Here is a 17937-nt window from a genome sequence, read left to right as displayed (position 1 = left end):
CTCTCCACTGGTTTCCAGATGGGACTGCCCCTCAGGAAGCAGCTGAGGCCCTAAGGATCCTGGGTCCAACCCTAAGGTTCAGCTCCGGCTCCAACCCCAGACCTGTGGGGCTGCTGGGGAAGTCTGCTTTGGCTCTGAGTGTGTGTGTGTGTGGGGGGGGTGGACAGTGGGGAAGGGTGTGGCCATCTTTAAAAGTCAGTCATTTGGATGCAGGAGGCTCAACTCCCTTATTTATGTAGTAGTTTTTATTTGGGGTTGCTGGAGCATCAGTGGCTGGGGGAGAGGGGAGGGGTAGGAAGTGACTCCTCCATCAAACTGGGCGGCTCCTGGTTGGCCCGGCAGCTTCCTCTTCCCTCTGCATCTGGCCTTGGGTGGGAACCCCATCTCTACCCTCTTCTCCTCTCCCTGTAGCCAGCCAGGAATAGGCATAGCTCAGCAAAGCCTCCACCCCAGACGAGGGCCATCCTTTCCTGTGATGGGGGTTGCCCGCTCCCCTTATTACTGCTGCTTCCCTGGTGCTGTGGCGCTCTTGCGGATGCTAAATGACTAGTCTGGCCTTGTCCAGATGTTTCCCCTGCCCTTCCCACTCTGCGCTGGGACAGATAATTAACACAATGACAGGAGCTCTCTGTGCTCTCTGGAAATCAGTCCTCTATTTTTTCCTCATACAGGGCCAATCCTCTGCAAAATGGTATCGTCATGAAGAAGCTTTGTCCATTTCCACAGCCAAGTAAAAAAAAGAATAAGTCCACAATGTGGGTGCTTTATACAGCTGGCAGTCCCGCCACGTAAGCATCTAATGGCTTTGCTCTTACTGAGCTGGTCAAGAACCCCTTAGGTTATTTCTTCCCTCGGGAAGGATGGCGGCCAGCGAGGAGAGCTGAGCGTGGCAGGTCGCGGAGGCCCTGGGTGTGGGGCTGGGCCCAGGCCTCTCCCTAGTGAGCGGTAAGCAAGCAGGGACTCTGCAAGTTCCAGAGGAGCTGCCCAGGGGAGGGGCTTTGTCACAGGCCACCTCGACCTTCAGCTGACCCAGGGGTTGGGGGGGTGCTAGGGAGGGGAAGCACAGCCCTTGCTCATGGAATTCTAATGTCAGAGCTAGCAGAGAGCTTGGACCTGTGGGGACTGAGGCTGGGGAGGGGTGGGGCTCTGTGTGGGCCTCACAGAGGTGAGGCTCTGGCAGCCCGCAGAGCTCTAGGATTTAGGGTAATGGAGAGATGGCATTTGGGGCCCTGTGTGCATCCCAGGGTTTCTGTGGAGGTGCCTGTGGGGTTTTAGAGAGTGAGGGACATTTCTGCTGGGATAGGGGAGGGGGCCTTGAGGCTTATCTGTGGACCTGGAGGGGCAGTCTCATCCAAAGGCTTTTCTGGAAAGCCTGGGCAGAGGCCCACAGGGGTCATTGGGTGGGGTGGGGTAGGGTGGGTTCAGAGGAGGGGAGGACATGGATATCCTGGCCTGCATGCCCGGAAAGTGGGGCTTTGTTAGGAGGGTGAGCCCCACATTTGGAGGAGGGGCCATAGGCAAGTGCTGTATTTTCAGTCCTCGCCAGGGCGCACTGGAGATGTTCGGAGCAGACAGAGCCACTGGGCTTAGCTGTGGTCAGGGATGCCTCCTTGAGGAAGAGACATACACTGAAGGCCGGCAAGGTCCACCCTGGCAGCATGTAGCACTCTGTCTTGAGGGGCTGTTACTGCCTCATTAGCGAGGCGTACCATCGATGACGCCCTTTCTCTGTCCTGCCCTGTCCTAAACTTACCTTAGCTCACGGGAACCCCTTGAGGTTGTAGGTACTGTTACTGTGTTTGGCAGATGGAGAAACAAAGGCCCAGAGAGGTGAAGTGACTTTTCTAAAGGCACACAGTGCAAGGCAGAGTCGGGATTGGGACCCAGGCACCCTAGTTTCCGATTCAGCGCTCTTCACCACTGCTCTGTACTCCCCAACCTCAGTTTCCCCCTATGTCTTCCGTGAGTTAGTTCTGCATAGGACCAGGGCTCAGCTGCTGCCCTCCTGAGGGTTCCTCCACGCTCCGCAAAGCCCCTCTCTGTGGTTAGCCCCACGGTTCTGTAAGCCTGGCCTGCTTCTGTGTGGGGCCTTGGCTGATTGGGGTAAGTGTGTTTGAGCTGCAGCTCCGAATCCAGTCGTGCCTGTCTGCCGGGGCTGGGGGTATTGTGGAGTCCTTTGGGAAGGAGGGTATCAGTGCCGCCAGAGTGTCTCTCAGGAGCTGGGGGGAGGCTTGGGAAGCTCTGTGCCCCCAGGCCCCACCCTGGGGAAGTTTGCTTCTGCTGGCTTGTGCAGGAGAGCGGAGCTTGGGAGCATCAGCAGATAGAAGACTTCTGATCTTTCTCGAGAATCACATGCTTGTTTCACTGTGACAACGCTCTGAGCGATCTAGGGCCTTACAGTGATGCCGTCATTGGTTTTTTTTTTTCTTTTTCTTTCTTTTGTTCAATATCTAGGAAGCAATTACTAGGCAACCATTGTGCCTAGGTTAGGGCTTTGGAGAAAACAAAAGAAATGTATAGTCCTTTCCCTAGAAGGGCAAAAATATGTTTGAGACAAGACTTATCCAGGAAGGACAATTAACCTCAAAACAGCATATGTAATGTGAGAGAAGGAAAGGGTTGGGAGAAGGGTGAGCTCGGCAGGGTTGAAATGATCAGGGTGGGCATCCTGGGGGAAGCCAGGTCCTGGAATGACAGCCGAGGCTGTGATGGAGACTGGGAGAGTGTCAGAGAGGGAGACCGCCTCTGGAAGGGGAAGCGAGTGTTTTGGGGCTGGGCCAGGAGAGGGAGTAACGGGGAGCCAATCTTACTTTCCCCTGTGCCTGTCTCAGCAAAACAGCCTGACTTGACTTTTTTTTTTTTTTTTTTGAGTAGTTCACCTGGTTCAAACTCTAAGGGTACAGAAGGTATGCAATGAAAAATCTCCCTTGCCCTGACCTTGCATCATCCAGCTCCTCTCTTCAGAGGGAACCACTATCGCCAGTTCTTGGGTATCCAACCAGAGTTATTCTATGCATTTAACATTTGTTTGCACAAATGCAGTGTTCTCTGCACAGAGGTTATACCTATGATCAGTTTGACTTTCCCACCCAGGATGTTTATTTACTGTTTGTCTCTACCTGTTGTGCGTCTAAATTGAGACCCTGGCAGAGGGGCCAGGCACTACTTAGCTTTGCCCTCCAAGACCCAAGACTCCTGTTTTGGGTGAATATGAGGTTAGGAGCAAACTGGGGAGGGGGTGCGATTAAGTAGAATTTCTTCCTATTCCCCACCCCCCATCTGACCAAGACCACTGGGGGAGAGCTCATCTTGCTGGTTTTCTCCTTGTTCCTGGGCAGGGTCATCACTGGTTGGTCCTGGGCCACCTTGCTCCCATGGGGCTGACAGCTTATAAAAGGCCCTTGATAGTCAGTGAACCCAAATCTTTATGTGTGGTTTGGCCTATTTTTCAGACTGCTTTTCTGGCATCACCTCATTTCATTCTTCCCTGAGGGCAGACAAGGTGACCCCCATTTTTTTTTTTTTTACACACATGTGGAGAGTGGGGTCTCAGGAGGTGAAATGACTTGTCCAGGATCACATGACTTATGTGACCAGAATGCAGCCAGATTTCTGACTTCCAAGCACAGTGCTTTCTCCCCTACTTCGTGCTTTTGGCTGTTAACGTATTTTCTGCTGCCATCAGGGTGGTTAGACTTGTCTCTAGGCATTTTTATAGCTTTTTCCCTGCCGTGTGAGTATGGTCGCTGGCCAGTCTGAGGCCAGCTGACAGTGACAGGCCTTTGGAGCCCACAGCAGTAGGGGGCATGAGGATTGGCTGAGATGTTTGTGCTTAGGAGGGAGGGAAGCTGGACCTGGCTGGGTCCTGAGGGGAGTTAAGCAAGCCATGCTCACAGAGCATGACGGTTTTGGGCTCTGAGGACTGTGGGTGCTAGAGCAGGTGATAAGAATCATCTTGTGGCCTGATAAGAGGCAATATCCCGCCCAGTGACAGGTCTGGCTTGCAGTTTTGCTGTAGGTACCAAATCAAAGCGTGGGTTTGATTGTGGGCGTGGGAAGCCAGGAGAAGATCAGCCTGAGGCCCTCCACGCCTCCTGTCTGATAGCACGTGAGGAGGAATGCTCGTGGGGGGGATTTGGAGAGGAGTGAAGGTGTCTGATAGAGGACACTCTGGGGAGGAGGTTTTCCAGCTGTCCCCCTGGTCCCTGAGTACTAACAGTCCTAGTTGTCACTTCTCCCCGCCCCTCACTGGCTTGTCTTATTGGCCCATTTTTACAGGGGTGAAATGGCAGCTTTAAACCCTCTTAGTCAGATCCACGGACTAGAACTTGGGTCTCCTGTCTTCCCACTATGCCCTTAAAATAATTTTTTTCAACTTATTTTTGGGACTAGCTGAGCCCTTGCCAATTCCATCTCATTTATCTAGCAGGTATTGGAAGGTGTTCCAAGTATCAGGTCCCACCCCTGGGTTTGGGGGATAAAAGGTAAGTCGCAGTCCCTGCTGTCTCTAAGGACGGAGAGTGCAGGGCCAAGGCCTGCTGCCAGAGGAAAGGGGCCCCTCCCACCTTCCCCATTGCTCCTGTCCTAGTTTAGGATTCTTTTTTCTTTTTTTTTTTTAATTCCTGTTCTGGACTGTTATCATAGCTGCTGCTGCCTTTTTATAAACCAGAATGCCAGTTTATTAATTTATGATGAGAAATTATTATGCCTGTGGAGGCATAGGAGTTGTTCAGGTCAGCCCAGCCAGGGGACCTGCCCTGGCTTGTGTCAGCTCAGACCTGTCACCTGCTGTCCCACACTCTTCCCATAGCACGGCGTCTCTCAGGCCCTGTCCTTGTTTATGCCCTGTAGCGCTCTGCTCTTCAGGGGCCCAGAATAGAGTTACAGCCCTTCCGTGTCATGTTTGAGGCAGTCTCCTACCTGCCCCAGGGCACTCTTCTGCCTGATTTTCCCTGTCAGCCCTGGCATCTGCAGATTTTATTCCTTCCACCTGGAATGTCTGCCTGCCCAGCTCCTTGCCTCTTCGCTCCCCTTTGCTCAGGGCCCAGTATCAACGTCATGTCCTTCACCACCCGTCCCGAAATCATCTTACTACTTTAATTCGCTTATGCAGTTTGTGCATTTTTGTGGTGTCAGTCACTTTCCCTATTCGTGTGGCTATCTTATTTCCCCACCAAGATGTGAGCTTCTCAAGGACTCTCCCTTTCTTATTCCTGGCAAATACTTGGGAAATGTTTTGAGTGGAGGCCTAGCCAAGGCCTCCCATGGTTGGGTGGATTTCATGCGCCAGACCCTGTGCCTCTAAGAGGGATGGTGTTGGCATCAAGTGCCAGGCCCTGTGCTGGGGTGCGACCATGGGTGGCCAGGACTGAATTCACGGATCAGCACAAGGCTCAGAGACCAGGGCTCAGTCATAGGACAAGGAGAAAAAGCCTGTGTCCTGGCCCAAGGCTACCCCCTGACCTCTGGGGTCTAATGGAAATCACACTGTTTGTCTCAAGTGGAACCAGAAGGAGAGTGTCAATGAATCAGTGCTCCCTAACAGAACCATAATGTCCTTATCACGCACGAAGTCAGTAGTTCCTTAATATCATCCAGTGTCCAGTCCATATTCAATTTCCCTTGATATCAGAACTCTCTCGTCATAGATGGTTTGTTGAGGCAGCATCCAGACAGGGCTCCCATCCTGTGCCTGGTTAGGCCTCCCAGGATGACAGTCCTTGTCTCAGACCCCTACCGGATGGAGGAGCTGGTCACTTGTCCTTGAGGCTGTCTGACACTACGGCCCCAGCCGAGGAGCTCGTCATCCTGTTCCTCACCCCAGTTCTCCAGCCCCTGAGCAGTAGCTCAGGGTCCCCATGCCCCGCTTGCAGGCGAGCGTCCTTCCGTGGGGGTGGCTAATGCTGCTCCATGGCCTCGCCGTCAGTGTCTCTCCATCAGTGAGGCCTGGGTGGAGCAGCAGGTCCTGTTGCCCGGACCTAGCCGGTACGAAGTTCCCCATCACCGTGGTTTGTATTCACGGATGAGCGCTGCCTTGGTCCCCAGTTCTGCCTTTTCCTCCGTATCTGTCAGGAACCTGGCGGAAGGAAGAGCTTTCCCTCTCAGCTCTTTGGTCACTCTCTGTAGGAATGGGCAGGATGGCGGTGTTCACTGAGGAATACCAGGAATGGCAGTTCTTTGCCGTTATTTTTCCATTAGTGATGACTTTCAAGTTAAAAATCCCCCTGCCCCGTGATCGTGTGCATGAACTAGTTATTTACAAGGCACTAGTTTCCTGCCTGAGCAGGATTGTAGGGCCTCGTGAGCCCGCGGATGGTGGAAAAAGGTAACTCGTCTCTGGGGCAGCAGGGATCTTGAGGGCAAATCGTATGCTCTGTACAACATTGCTTGAAATGGCTGATGGCTGGCCTGGAGTAGGAATCGGGTGCAGATAATGTGAAGGTTAGATATTTTGCTGTTTCCTCCTGCAGTTTCCCCCAACATCTCCTTTTTGGGTCGCATATCCTCTCTACTCCAGAGCCCTGCAGCCTCCCCATTTGTACTGACTCTCCAGATGGGGAGAGTGAGGCCAGGAGGAGAGAACTGGATCAGTATATCTTTCTTTCCTTTGTGGTGGCTCCCCACTTTTCCTTCTGGAAGATTCTCCAGCCAGTACATCAGGCCTCTTAGCTTCGTTTGCCTCGGGGGGTGGGGTCTGATGCCGACAACTGTCAGCTCTGCAAGACCCCCTCATCCCCAGCCTGGCGGTAGCCGTTCGGTAGCCTGAGGTGAGACCTGTGTCTGGAGAGCCCGGGGTGGCATCCATAGCCATCAGAGAGAAACCGCACCCCTGATGGGTTATAGCTGTTGCAGGGAGGATCGGGTGAGGAGCCACCCCCGGAATCTGAGAGATTGTGGTTTTGGGGGTATGAGCAAAACACACTTGCCTGCTCGCTAGCCAGCAGGCGCACTTGGCTGGTTTTGTTTTTCTGGAGTCACCTTCAGTGGTATGCAGGGTATCTGAGGGTTAGACTGAGCACTGTAGTGTGACGCTGGCGAGACTCAGGGCCTTGAGCCAGCTTCTGGCCCCTGGCCAGGCCCTCCCCTGCCCCTGGGTAGGAAGTGGGGAGCAGTGCCACTCCTCTGGGTGCGTGCAGTGGGGCAGGAGGAGACCTGCCTTTCTGCTGCCTTTGTTCCCTCCCTCTCTAGAGCAGATACTCTTAGCCCTTTCTGTGCCGTGGACCGCTTTGGTCTCTGGTTGAAGTCTGTAGACCCCTTGTCAGAAGAAGATCTTCAAATGTATAGGATTACAAAGTACACCAGTGATATCAAAGTTCATTTATCAATATATGAAAACATTTGCTACAGTAACATGTCCTTTATCACTGTACTAAGCGATGCAGTCCAGTGGTTGTCTAATAACGTTCAAGTTCAGAGTCCTGATGAGTAGAAACCATATTCTGTAACATCTGCCACAACTGCAATGGGATATGAAGATGTCTGGTTTCCCTTGGTAACACACTTCCAGGTACTGCTACTATACCATGACTGTTGCAAAAACTCATAATTGGCAGAAATGCTAAGTTCCAGTTAGAGGTTAAGAGAAATAAAGATGTAACTTGTCTTCCATTGAACACATACCCCTGCCTAGAGAAATAAGGGGGTGACTTTGGATTCCTTGGTTGGGCAGGGACATGCGGTTTCTTGCTTCTGTGTGCACGTGTGTGTGTGTTGTACGTGCGGAGAGGGGCAGCCTAGTGCAGTGATGATGGTCAGGGGCTCCGGAGTCAGGGAGCTTGAGTTCACATCCTGGCTCTCCTGCTTACTGACGAGCAGTGCGTGACTTAACCCAGCCGACTTCTCTTTCCCCCGTGTCGGGGTCGGCAGAAGTATGTGAGCTGACGCTTGTGTGGCACTTCTCGTGTGCCGAGCCCTGTTCTCCGAGTGTTCCACAGCTCACTTCATCCTCATAGCGGTCTTGTGAGGAGAGCGGACAGGCGTTACCCCCGCATCATAGGTGCGGAGACAGAGGTGTGGAGAGGTTAAGTGACCTGCCCAAGGTCGTACAGGTGATGGGCGGGGGCTTAAACCGGGTAACCTGGCTCTGAAGTCCACGCTGTAGCCACCCGCAAAGGCTGCCTCCCACACCCACCTCACAGGGCTGTTAGGAGGATTAGTAAGATACCATCCCGTGTGGTGAGTGCTTAGTATAGTACCCGGCACACAGTAAGTGATAAAGGAGAGCTGTAGCTGTTAATGGTGATAAGATCGTGTCCTAATGATGGGCTAGAGTGGGGTCAACACCTGAACTCCCGTCACCGACCTCCATTCACTGGGCTGGGCACTTCCCAGATCTGGCTGGGAAGTGAGCGAGACTCTTCACTCAGACATGGGCGATGAGGCTGTCAGGATTAAAGAAGGCCCCCTTTTGGAACTGTCCCCTTAAGCCTGGCATTTGGGGCTTCTGCCCTCAGAGGGCTCCTGTTGGGGATGGTAAGCAGGGAGCACCCTCTTTGCTTTTGGGGAGCTCCTGGTCTCATGGGTGAGACCCATGGGTTTGTAATAAGAGAAACGTTACACAATTGTTCACTTGCAAATGGGGATGGACAAATTCCTAAGTCAATTCAATTCATAGATTAATTTGTTAGTTCATTGAACAAATGTTTGAGTGTCTGCTGTTTTAAGTGCTGGGGACGCAGAGATGAGCAGAATACAGTTGGTGCCTGTAGAGCAGAGGAAGACAGACGTCACACAGCCATGAATACGTACATTGTTGTGCTGTGTGGGGGACACACACACACACACACACACACACACACACACACGATGTCAGGTAGTGTTAAGTACGCTGAAGAAACAGAGTAAGGCAAGGAGCCCTGGCAGCGGAGGGACTGAGGGAAGCCTGAGGAGGTTCAGAGGAACTGACGCGTGATGTGAGTGAGCGAGCGAGCCGTGGCCTGAAGACCTGGGCCTGTGTCGCAGGCAGAGGGAGAAGCAAGTGCAGTGGCTTTGGAGTGGGAACAAGCCTGACAGGTTCAGGGACATCATGAAGGCCAGTGTGGGAGGAGTGACTCAGAGAGTCAGAGGAGCCGGGATTCAAAAGATGGGAGCTTCCTACCGTTCTGAGGAGCCGTGTGTGCTGTGCCCATTTGCTGGTGGAGCAAGGAAGCAGGGGATCGTCACGACCAGCAGGAAGAGGGGGTGGACTGGACTGTAGGCTGACAGTGGTGAAAATTTGCACATAGAGCCAACAGAGTTCAAAGCTTAGATGCGGGGGTGTGAGGGGGAAAAAGAGACAAAGATGGTTCCTGGGTTTGGGGACTGAAACAAATGATGTGTGGGGGCTCAGAAGGGGCACCATGATTTGGATCGTAGGCTGAATTTGGGACTGATAAGAATTGGGGATGAGTCAGATGTGCCCGGACCTGTGTGTCGCAGCCCCTACTGCCCCTAGTGTGTGACAGGAGCTGCCTTGGCTCTGGCACGTGTGAGTGTGACATCGGCCCCAGGTCAGTTACAGTGTGTGGCAGCTGTTAGCCCAGCTGCGTTGTTCCCGGAGAGACAGGTGGAGGTGGTGGGCGGAGGAGTACCTAAGGCCATAATCTTGGTAACAGGTGGGTCAACTAGCCCCCCACCCCCTCCATCCCACCTTTGTCCTCTGCCCCCGGGACAGGGGAAGAGGCTAAGGGCTGAGACCTAAGTCCAAGCTGGGCCTGATGAACTTTTGTCAGCTGCCTTGGGAGCTTGGGGGAGGTTTGGCTGATGAGCAGGTGGCCATGAAGGCTTCTCCGTGGTTCTGCGCCCCCAGGAATTCTGGACTCTCATGGCCACTGGGGGAGGCTGGGCTGCCCTCAGACAAGGTTTTAATGGCCTGGTAACAGGACAAACCCAAGGTTCCCTCACAGACCTCTCAGGGCTGCCTCCTTCTGGGATGGCGCCAGCATCCGTGGTGTACTTCCAGGCCTTTTCCAGCTTCCGTCCCCTCAGGGTGTCCAGAGGCCTGAGTGTTTGCATTCAGCCGTATAAGAAATGCGATGTCTTTTTTTTTTTTTTTAAAGATTTTATTTATTTATTTGTCAGAGAGAGAGCAGAAGCAAGGGGAGTGGCAGGCAGAGGAAGAAGCAGGCTCCCCGCTAAGTAAGGAGCGTGATGTGGGGCTCCATCCCAGGGTGGGATCATGACCTGAGCCGAAGGGAGACGTTTTACTGACTGAGCTGCCCAGGTGTCACAAGAAATGCTACATCTTAAAGGTTAAGGGCATGGGCTGAGAGTTCGGCACATTTGTGTTCAGGTTCTAGGTCCGTTGCTCGCTGGCTGGGTGACTTGGGCAGACCTTGACAGACCTTCTCTGTAGGTTAGTTTCCTCAAGCACAGAACGGGGATGATGGGCCTGGTCTCCTGGACTGTGTGGATGGTAAGGGAGCTACGGAGCCTGGGACGCTAGCGTGCAGGAAGGCTAGCTCTGCCGGGTCTCTAGCCCCAGCGTGTGTCTCCCCCACTCACGTGTGGTCCGCAGCAGGGCAGGCATCCCCTGGAAGCTGGGTGGAACTGGAGCCTCGCAGACGCCCACGGCCGCAGATCCACATTTTGGCCAGATCCAGTGACCCTCTAGCACTTTCCAGTTTGGGAAACGCTGAAAGCTTACTCCCGAAGAGCAGCCCCTGTAGTTGTGCATACCTCTTGGGCAGCAAGGGAGTTTCTCTGACTCCTTTCCTGTCGGTGCCCATCATGGCTTGGCTGCCAACACACCTGGGATGAGTCCCAGGTAATGCTGTCTCTCAGGAGGGAACACCCTTCTCTCCTGAGCTCGTGCTGCCTGGGCCTTGGAGCATTCGGGTGCCCCACCTGCCACGACTCTCACACCATCTGAGAGTAAATGGGTAGCGTTGCTCTGTGCTGCCCTGTGGCCCTGAGAGGATGGTCTCCCACTGCGTGGCTGAGAAAGCAGAGGTTTAGGGAAATAACCTGGTAAGTGATGGGGCCAGGGTGTGCACTCAGGCCGCAGAGCCCGGTTCTTAGCCACCATGCTTCGCGGCTGTAGGCATCTGGATGAGAGCTCCAAGCGAGGAGTAGGCAGAGCAAGAGGGAGGCGAGAGGGAGTGCAGGCCGGGAATCATGGAGGCCTTGTGACATCTCGAGATTTACTGCCACGCACTGTTCATCTGTAGCTCTGTGCCCTGGGGGACACTCAGGAAGCATTTGCAGGGAACCCAGTCCAGCTCGGGAGACTCCGGGCACCCAGAAAATGACAGTGCCAGAGGTAGCCGTGGAGCAGAGTGCAACCAGGTCTGGTTGTAGAGTGAGTTTGGTTCCGAGTGTGTGTGCCTGGTCAGAAAGAGGAGAGATTGGGCCAGGCCTGGATGGTGGCAGCTGTGAGATCTTCCTGGAGGAAGTAGGACTTGGGCTGGCTGTTGGACCCTGTAGTCATGTTCCCTGAGGCAGCCCCAGTTTGTGGGGATGGGATGCCCAGTGCCTTTTTGCTCTGGAATCTGCTGCATATGGGGCTCTGTAAAGAGAAAGTCTCCGTCTTTCACGGAGGGATCATCAGCCCATGCCAGCAACGTCTGTGACCTTCTAGCCTGCAGCGGACTGTGTGCCACAGCGCCTGGCAGGTCGGGACCTCTTAGGGGGACATCTGGACAGGCAGGAGGAAGCAGGGACAAGGGGTGGAGGGGAGGCATGTGGCCTTTGTCTGGGAGCTGGTGGTTGTGTGGCCTTGTCATCCCAGCCTGTGTGGGTCACACTCCTGGGAGAAGGCCTACTCTGGTTGAGTTCCAAGGCGCCCGAGGTGCCTAGCAGGGTCCAGTTCAGTCCTGCCCTGGACTGGTAGGGAGGTAGATGGGTGACAGCGGCTGGGGTCCCGATGCCATTCTAAGCCTAACTCTGCTCTGGATAGGGGAGTCTCAGAAGATGGTAAGGAAAGTCTTTTTGCTCTGGACTTCCTGAAAAGCAGGTCAGAGAGAGAGACAGACAGACAGACAAACAGACCCAAATTCCATGGGGAAGAGAAGAAGAAACAGAGAAACAGGTGACCTTATGGGAGAGGGGGTGGGGAAGGGCAGGAGGCCAGGATCGTCTGGGCAGAGGACCCAAATGTCACCGTGGGCTAATGATGCATCCTCCCTTCAGCTGAGGGGTGGGAGGGAGAGGCCAAGCAGCCTGTTCTGTGGCTCAGGTAACTGAGGAGGTAAGATAGGAGCGGGCATTTTCTTTTGTCTCTTTTCCCTATTCCGACAGTAACGTATGTTCCTTATAAAAAATTTGAACTGGACAAAAATATTCTATGTAGGCATCATTGTTCCCTGCAGCTTCACCCCCAACCCCCACAGACAGCGACTATTAATGCTGTGATGTGTGGAGTGTGAGCAGCTGGGACTGAGGCCCCTGACCTTCACGCCCCAGCAAAGGATGTGCGTGCTTCCATTCCAGTTATTCAGAGCCTAGTGGGCTGGGGTGGAGTCCATACACTTCTCTTTGGCCCACCTCCCAGGCTCTTCCTGTACTAAACAGGACCTGGTCTGGGTTTGGGGAAGGTGACTAGGGCTTGGCCTTTAAAGAGTGAGTGTCAGGCCCAGGGTGGCATTGGCTGTAGAAAGTAGGGATATGAGGATGTCATTGCAAGCTGGTTTGTTTTTCTAGTAAATCTCCCGTCCTTCCCCCTCTTCCCCTACCCCATGTGACACATCCTCTCACCCGTGCCTTCAGTCTGTCTCTCTTCTCCCTGTACTCCTCCCACCCTCCCCCTGCCCCTGCTTACCATGAGAGCACGGAGATATGCAGCCACACTTGGAGCACGGCCCTCCCCCCTCCCCAGTTGTGCCATCTGTCCTGCTGCAGCCTGCCCAGTGGTTGGTCCCCCAGGTCTAGGAGGGAAAACCAGCAGCCCTGGCTTACTCTGCTCGGGCCATGATGTGGGTCACCCCGGAGAGGCCAGGCGTGTAGCCCATAATGGGCACACGAGGGTGCAGTCTTGATGGACTCTCCCAAATGGGTGCAACTGCACGTGCCCCTGGGAAGACCTTTTTTCATACAAAAGATCCCCCACTCCCAACCTGTTTGTGCCTGAGAAGCTCAGGGAGTTGGTGCTGTGGGGTGGGCAGATCTCAGGGCTGGGGGGTGACCACCGTAGCACTGACTGAGGCATGTGGAGGGGTGGTGTAGCGTGTGGTGTGTGTGTGTGTGTGTGTGTGTGTGTGTGTGTGGTGTAGTATAATGTGCAGTGCTGAGGGTGGTGGTGTGTGGGAGGGTGGGTAGTATGGGGTATATGTGGGTGTGGTGTGTGTATGTACTGAGGGACTTTGAGCCCTTCAGTGGCCACTCTGACCATCTCCCCAGGCCTTGTTCCACCTTCATGCTTCTCTGGCTGGGTCTAGAATTCTTTTTTTTTTTTAAACATGGACTAACTTCTTTTTTTTTTTTTTAAGTTTTGTTTTGTTTTTTTTTTAAAGATTTTTTATTTATTTATTTGACAGAAATAGCCAGAGAGAGAGGGAACACAAGCAGGGGGAGTGGGAGAGGAAGAAGCAGGCTCCCAGCAGAGGAGCCGGATGTGGGACTCGATCCCTGAACGCCGGGATAATGCCCTGGGCCGAAGGCGGACGCCTAATGACTGCGCCACCCAGGCGCCCCTGGGTCTAGAATTCTAGGCTGGAAAACTTATCCCTCAGAATTTTGAAGGCATGACTCTGTAGGGTACCCAGTGTGACAAGTGAGGATCCAATGTTTGTCTAATTCCTGAACACACGAATCTGTGTCCCCTGTGTGGAAGCTTTCAGGGTCTCCTTCTGCCTGGTATTCTGAAACCTCACAGTGAGACCTGTTGGCCGGAAATCTCACAAGATTTCCTTGTGCTGCGTGCGTGTGGCCCTTCTGTGCTGGTGCTCACGTCCTTCAGGTCAGGAAAACTTTCTTGTATTATGTCTTGCACAGTTTTTTCCTTCTTGTGGTCTCTGTTCCCTCCCTCTCCCTTCTCCTTTTGTTAAATTAATAGAGGTTTTTAAAATTTAATTTTTTAAAAACATTTTATTTATTTGACAGAGAGGCAGTGAGAGAGGGAACACAAGCAGGGGGAGTCGGAGAGGGAGAAGCAGGCCTCCCCCTGAGCAGGGAGCCTGATGCAGGGCTCAATCCCAGAATGCTGGGATCATGACCTGAGCTGAAGGCAGACGCTTAACGACTGAGCCACCCAGGCACCCCTAAAGTTTAATTTTTTAAGAACAGTTTTAGGTTTATAGAAAAACAAATGGAAGGTACGGAGAGTTCACATATACTCCCTAACTCTGGCCCCCTTTTCTCCCTCCCTTCCTCCCTCCTGTTTCTTCTTTTAGTAACATCTCTCATTAGTGTGGTACGTTGGTTACAACTGATGAACCAATCCCAATGCATCAGTATTAATTAGAGCCTGTAGTTTATAGTAGAGTTCACTCATTGTGTTTTATATTCTGTGGGTACTGCTAAATACATAATGGCATGTGTTTACCATTACTGTATCCTACAGAATCATTTCACTGCCCTAAAAATCCCGTGAGCTGTTGATTTTCAGCTTGCTCAACTTTTTTCTTGTTTTGTGGATGGGAGAGAGGGCTCCCAAGTCCCTCACACATGGGAGCAGACTCCTTTCTTTTTCTTGACTCTCCAGTTACTTGGTGATAAACCTGCTTGGACTGACCTCCAGTCATCACCTCATCTTTGCCCTTCTACTTTCTAGGAGATTTCCTCCAACTTATCTGGAACACATCCTTTGAGTGTTGTATTAAGCTCTTCTGTATGAGGGCGGTTACACATTCTGGATGCTGGTATGAGAAGGGGGACTGATTTTCAGTCACTCCTGTTTTCGGCCCTGTACCATAGCCTGTCATTTGGGCTTGGTGTCCCCACGTCCAGAAGCTATCTGGTTCATTTTCTCTGCGGAATCTCTGTGCTCCTATCTGTAGGAGCTGGGCTGGGGTGTGGTCTGCTGAGTAGAATGGGAGGGGGACCAGGTGGGGGGCGTCTAGCTGCTCCGCACAGAAGCTGTATGCTGCTGCTGGCCAGGAGTCTGGTCAGCAGGAGGATTTGGGCTTCAGAGGAAGGAAGAGCCCTGTGCACACCCCTCCTCTGTGGGGCAGGCTCCACCTACCCTGTGCAGTTGTCGTGTGTGTTAGGGGTCTCTCTGGGAGTGTGGAGTGGAAAGAGAATGGCCTTTGGAGTGATGAAAACCGCTCTCTATCTCCTCTCTCCTTCCTGGCTGCTTGTTCTTGGAGGAGTTACTTTAACTCTGAGCCTTGACCTCCTGCTGTATAAAATCAGGGTAGTGGCTCCAACCCCCCAGGCTTGTTGTAAGGTGTGCTTGTAGTCCATTGTGACACACACGAGATGTTCAACAGATGTGAGCACTCTTGCCCTCCCCTGGGTCTCTTGCTTAAGGCCCCTGTATGCCATTGTGTGCAGAGGTGTTCCTGGTGGGGTCTGGACGAGTCAGTGAGTGAGTGAGGTGTGTGTACATGTGTTCCTGGCCCTGGGCCTTTGGATGAGCTGTTCTTTCCTGGGCTCGCCGGTGGCTCAGAGCAGAGTTTTGGCTGGGACGAACCCGAGGAGATGATGTAAACAGGGAGAAATGTGGGTAGGTCTGTCTACCCCAGGGGCCTGGATGTTAAGAGCCCCTCCCACCCAGCCTCACCCCTTTGGGCCTCAGCGTTTCAGGTGGAGCGGGGAGGGGCAGAGGGGAGATCTCTGAGCTCCCGGTAAGGGCGATGGGAGGGTGGCGTGGAGTGGTGCCTGCTGCCCTAACCAGTAGCACCAAGGATATTCCCCGGCTCGGGATGTGGTTTTCTCCATCATGGACAAGTTGTAGATCGTTTCTCGGCTATGCCTGTGTCTCAGAAGGCTGGGCCTGTGTGTTAGGGCAGGAGCCCGTGGGGAAAGGCTGTGCGAGGTGCCGTGCGAGATGCCCGCACGGGGGGAGGGCGGGCTCCCTGGGGATGTGACCGGAGCTCCACCCACCCCCTTTCTCACAGGTGGTACAAACTGCACTCCAAGGCCGGCAAGAAGGAGAAGGAACGTGGAGAGATCCAAGTCACAATCCAGTTCACTCGCAACAACTTGAGTGCCAGCATGTTTGACCTGTCCATGAAGGACAAGCCACGGTCCCCTTTCAGCAAGATCAAGGACAAGATGAAGGGCAAGAAGAAGTTTGAGCTGGAATCTGCCTCTGCCATCCTCCCAAGCAGCGCCCTGGAGGACCCCGAGCTGGGCAGCCTGGGCAAGATGGGCAAAGCCAAAGGCTTCTTCCTCCGCAACAAGCTTCGCAAGTCCTCCCTGACGCAGTCCAACACCTCGCTGGGCTCGGACAGCACCCTGTCCTCGGCCAGCGGGAGCCTGGCCTACCAGGGCCCGGGCGCCGAGCTCCTCACCCGCTCGCCCAGCCGCAGCAGCTGGCTGTCCAGCGAAGGGGGTGAGTGAGTGAGGGCCCTGCCCGCCCTGGGGGGCAGAGGAGGGTTGGGGGGCCGGGCCAGGAAACAGGCTGCTCTTCCTGCTGCTAACTCCATGGGTGCTTCCTTTTCAGGCAGGGACTCCACCCAGTCCCCCAAGTTGCTCACCCACAAAAGGACCTACAGCGATGAGGCCAGCCAGATGCGAGCGGCTCCACCCCGATCCCTTCTGGACCTCCAGGGCCACCTGGAAACTGCCTCCCGTTCCTCGCTCTGCGTCAACGGGAGCCACATTTACAATGAGGAGCCCCAGGCCCCCGTGCGTCACCGCAGCTCCATCTCGGGCCCATTTCCACCCTCTAGCTCCCTGCACAGCGTGTCTTCCCGGCCCGCCGAGGAGGGGCCTCGGCCCGCAGATGACTCCGGGGGCAGAGGCAGCTGCAGCACCAGCAGCTTAGAGGTGCTGCCCGGACAGGAGGAGCTGAGCTCTCAGGCCAAAGTGTTGGCCCCTGGTGCCAGCCGCTCTGGAGAGGAGGAAGGGGCCCGGCTCCCCGAGGGAAAGCCGGTGCAGGTCGCCACACCCATGGTGGCCTCCTCTGAGGCTGTGGCCGAGAAGGAGGGAGCCCGGAAGGAGGAGCGGAAGCCCCGGATGGGCCTCTTCCACCATCACCACCAGGGGCTGAGTCGGAGCGAGTTGGGGCGCCGTGGCTCTCTGGGGGAAAAAGGGGGTCCCGCCCTGGGGGCCTCCCCCCACCACTCATCCAGCGGGGAGGAAAAGGCCAAGAGTAGCTGGTTTGGCTTGAGAGAAGCCAAGGAAGCAACTCAGAAACCCAGGTACGTCCTTGGCAAAACCAGCTTTGCTCCTCGGGGAGCATGCTGGCGTATTTGCAGCCTGGATCCTGGGGCAGGGAGGACGGAGCAGATGGGGCCCTTGGGCAGGTTGCTGGGGCTCTGGCTTTGCATGGTTGAATGGTTGGGGGCACCCCTTTCCCTAAGCCAAGGCTCGTTGTTGGCACATGGACACAGGTAAGTTGCAAGGGCACAGCGCCCTGGGGGCCCCGTGGATTGAGGAGTCCAGTCTTCTCATGGGTCTCCCTTCATGAGTTGGCATATTTACCCCCTGAGGGAGGGGGAAGAAGGGGAGAAAAGCTGGGAAGAAGGGGAGAAAAGCACCCCGTTTGGGTGAATTCTTAGCTTCCCAGCCTCCACCCGATGCCCTCTGGCCTCAAGGTCAGGAAGCCTTGGCAGGTGGAGAGGTGGGATGGGGCCTATACCTCAAACCCTCCACCCCCACCCCAGCTACCCCAGCTGGCTCTGTGGCCTTTTCCCCCTGATAGATAGCCATCAAGTCATTAATGCCCCCCCCCCTCTCTTCATACACTCACCCCCAGTTGCGCCCCTGGCCTGGCAAGGGGCTCTGGACAACTCCCTTAAAATCTGTGACCGACCTTCTGTCCTTGGGCACTGTTGGGGCTCTGGCCCTCTCTGTTACCTCTTGCTCTGGGGGTTTGCTCTGTTCTGAATGTGCTGAGTCCCATCCACGGAAGGG

The 17937-nt window shown here is 54.4% G+C and overlaps 1 protein-coding gene across 1 annotated transcript in view; it reads left to right on the top strand.

The window, feature by feature from the left end:
- The window catches only part of RAB11FIP5 (RAB11 family interacting protein 5), a 36714-nt gene that overhangs the window by 4378 nt on the left and 14399 nt on the right, over positions 1–17937 (top strand). Inside the window, 2 exon segments of the mRNA XM_034659351.1 lie at positions 15975–16411; positions 16523–17222. Coding sequence (XP_034515242.1) covers positions 15975–16411; positions 16523–17222 — 1137 coding nt within the window.

The sequence above is a fragment of the Ailuropoda melanoleuca genome, chromosome 4 (assembly GCF_002007445.2).
Source record: "Ailuropoda melanoleuca isolate Jingjing chromosome 4, ASM200744v2, whole genome shotgun sequence".
Lineage (NCBI taxonomy): Eukaryota > Metazoa > Chordata > Mammalia > Carnivora > Ursidae > Ailuropoda > Ailuropoda melanoleuca.
Note: the sequence above shows the minus strand (reverse complement) of the source record. Positions and strands in the feature narration are given on the sequence as shown.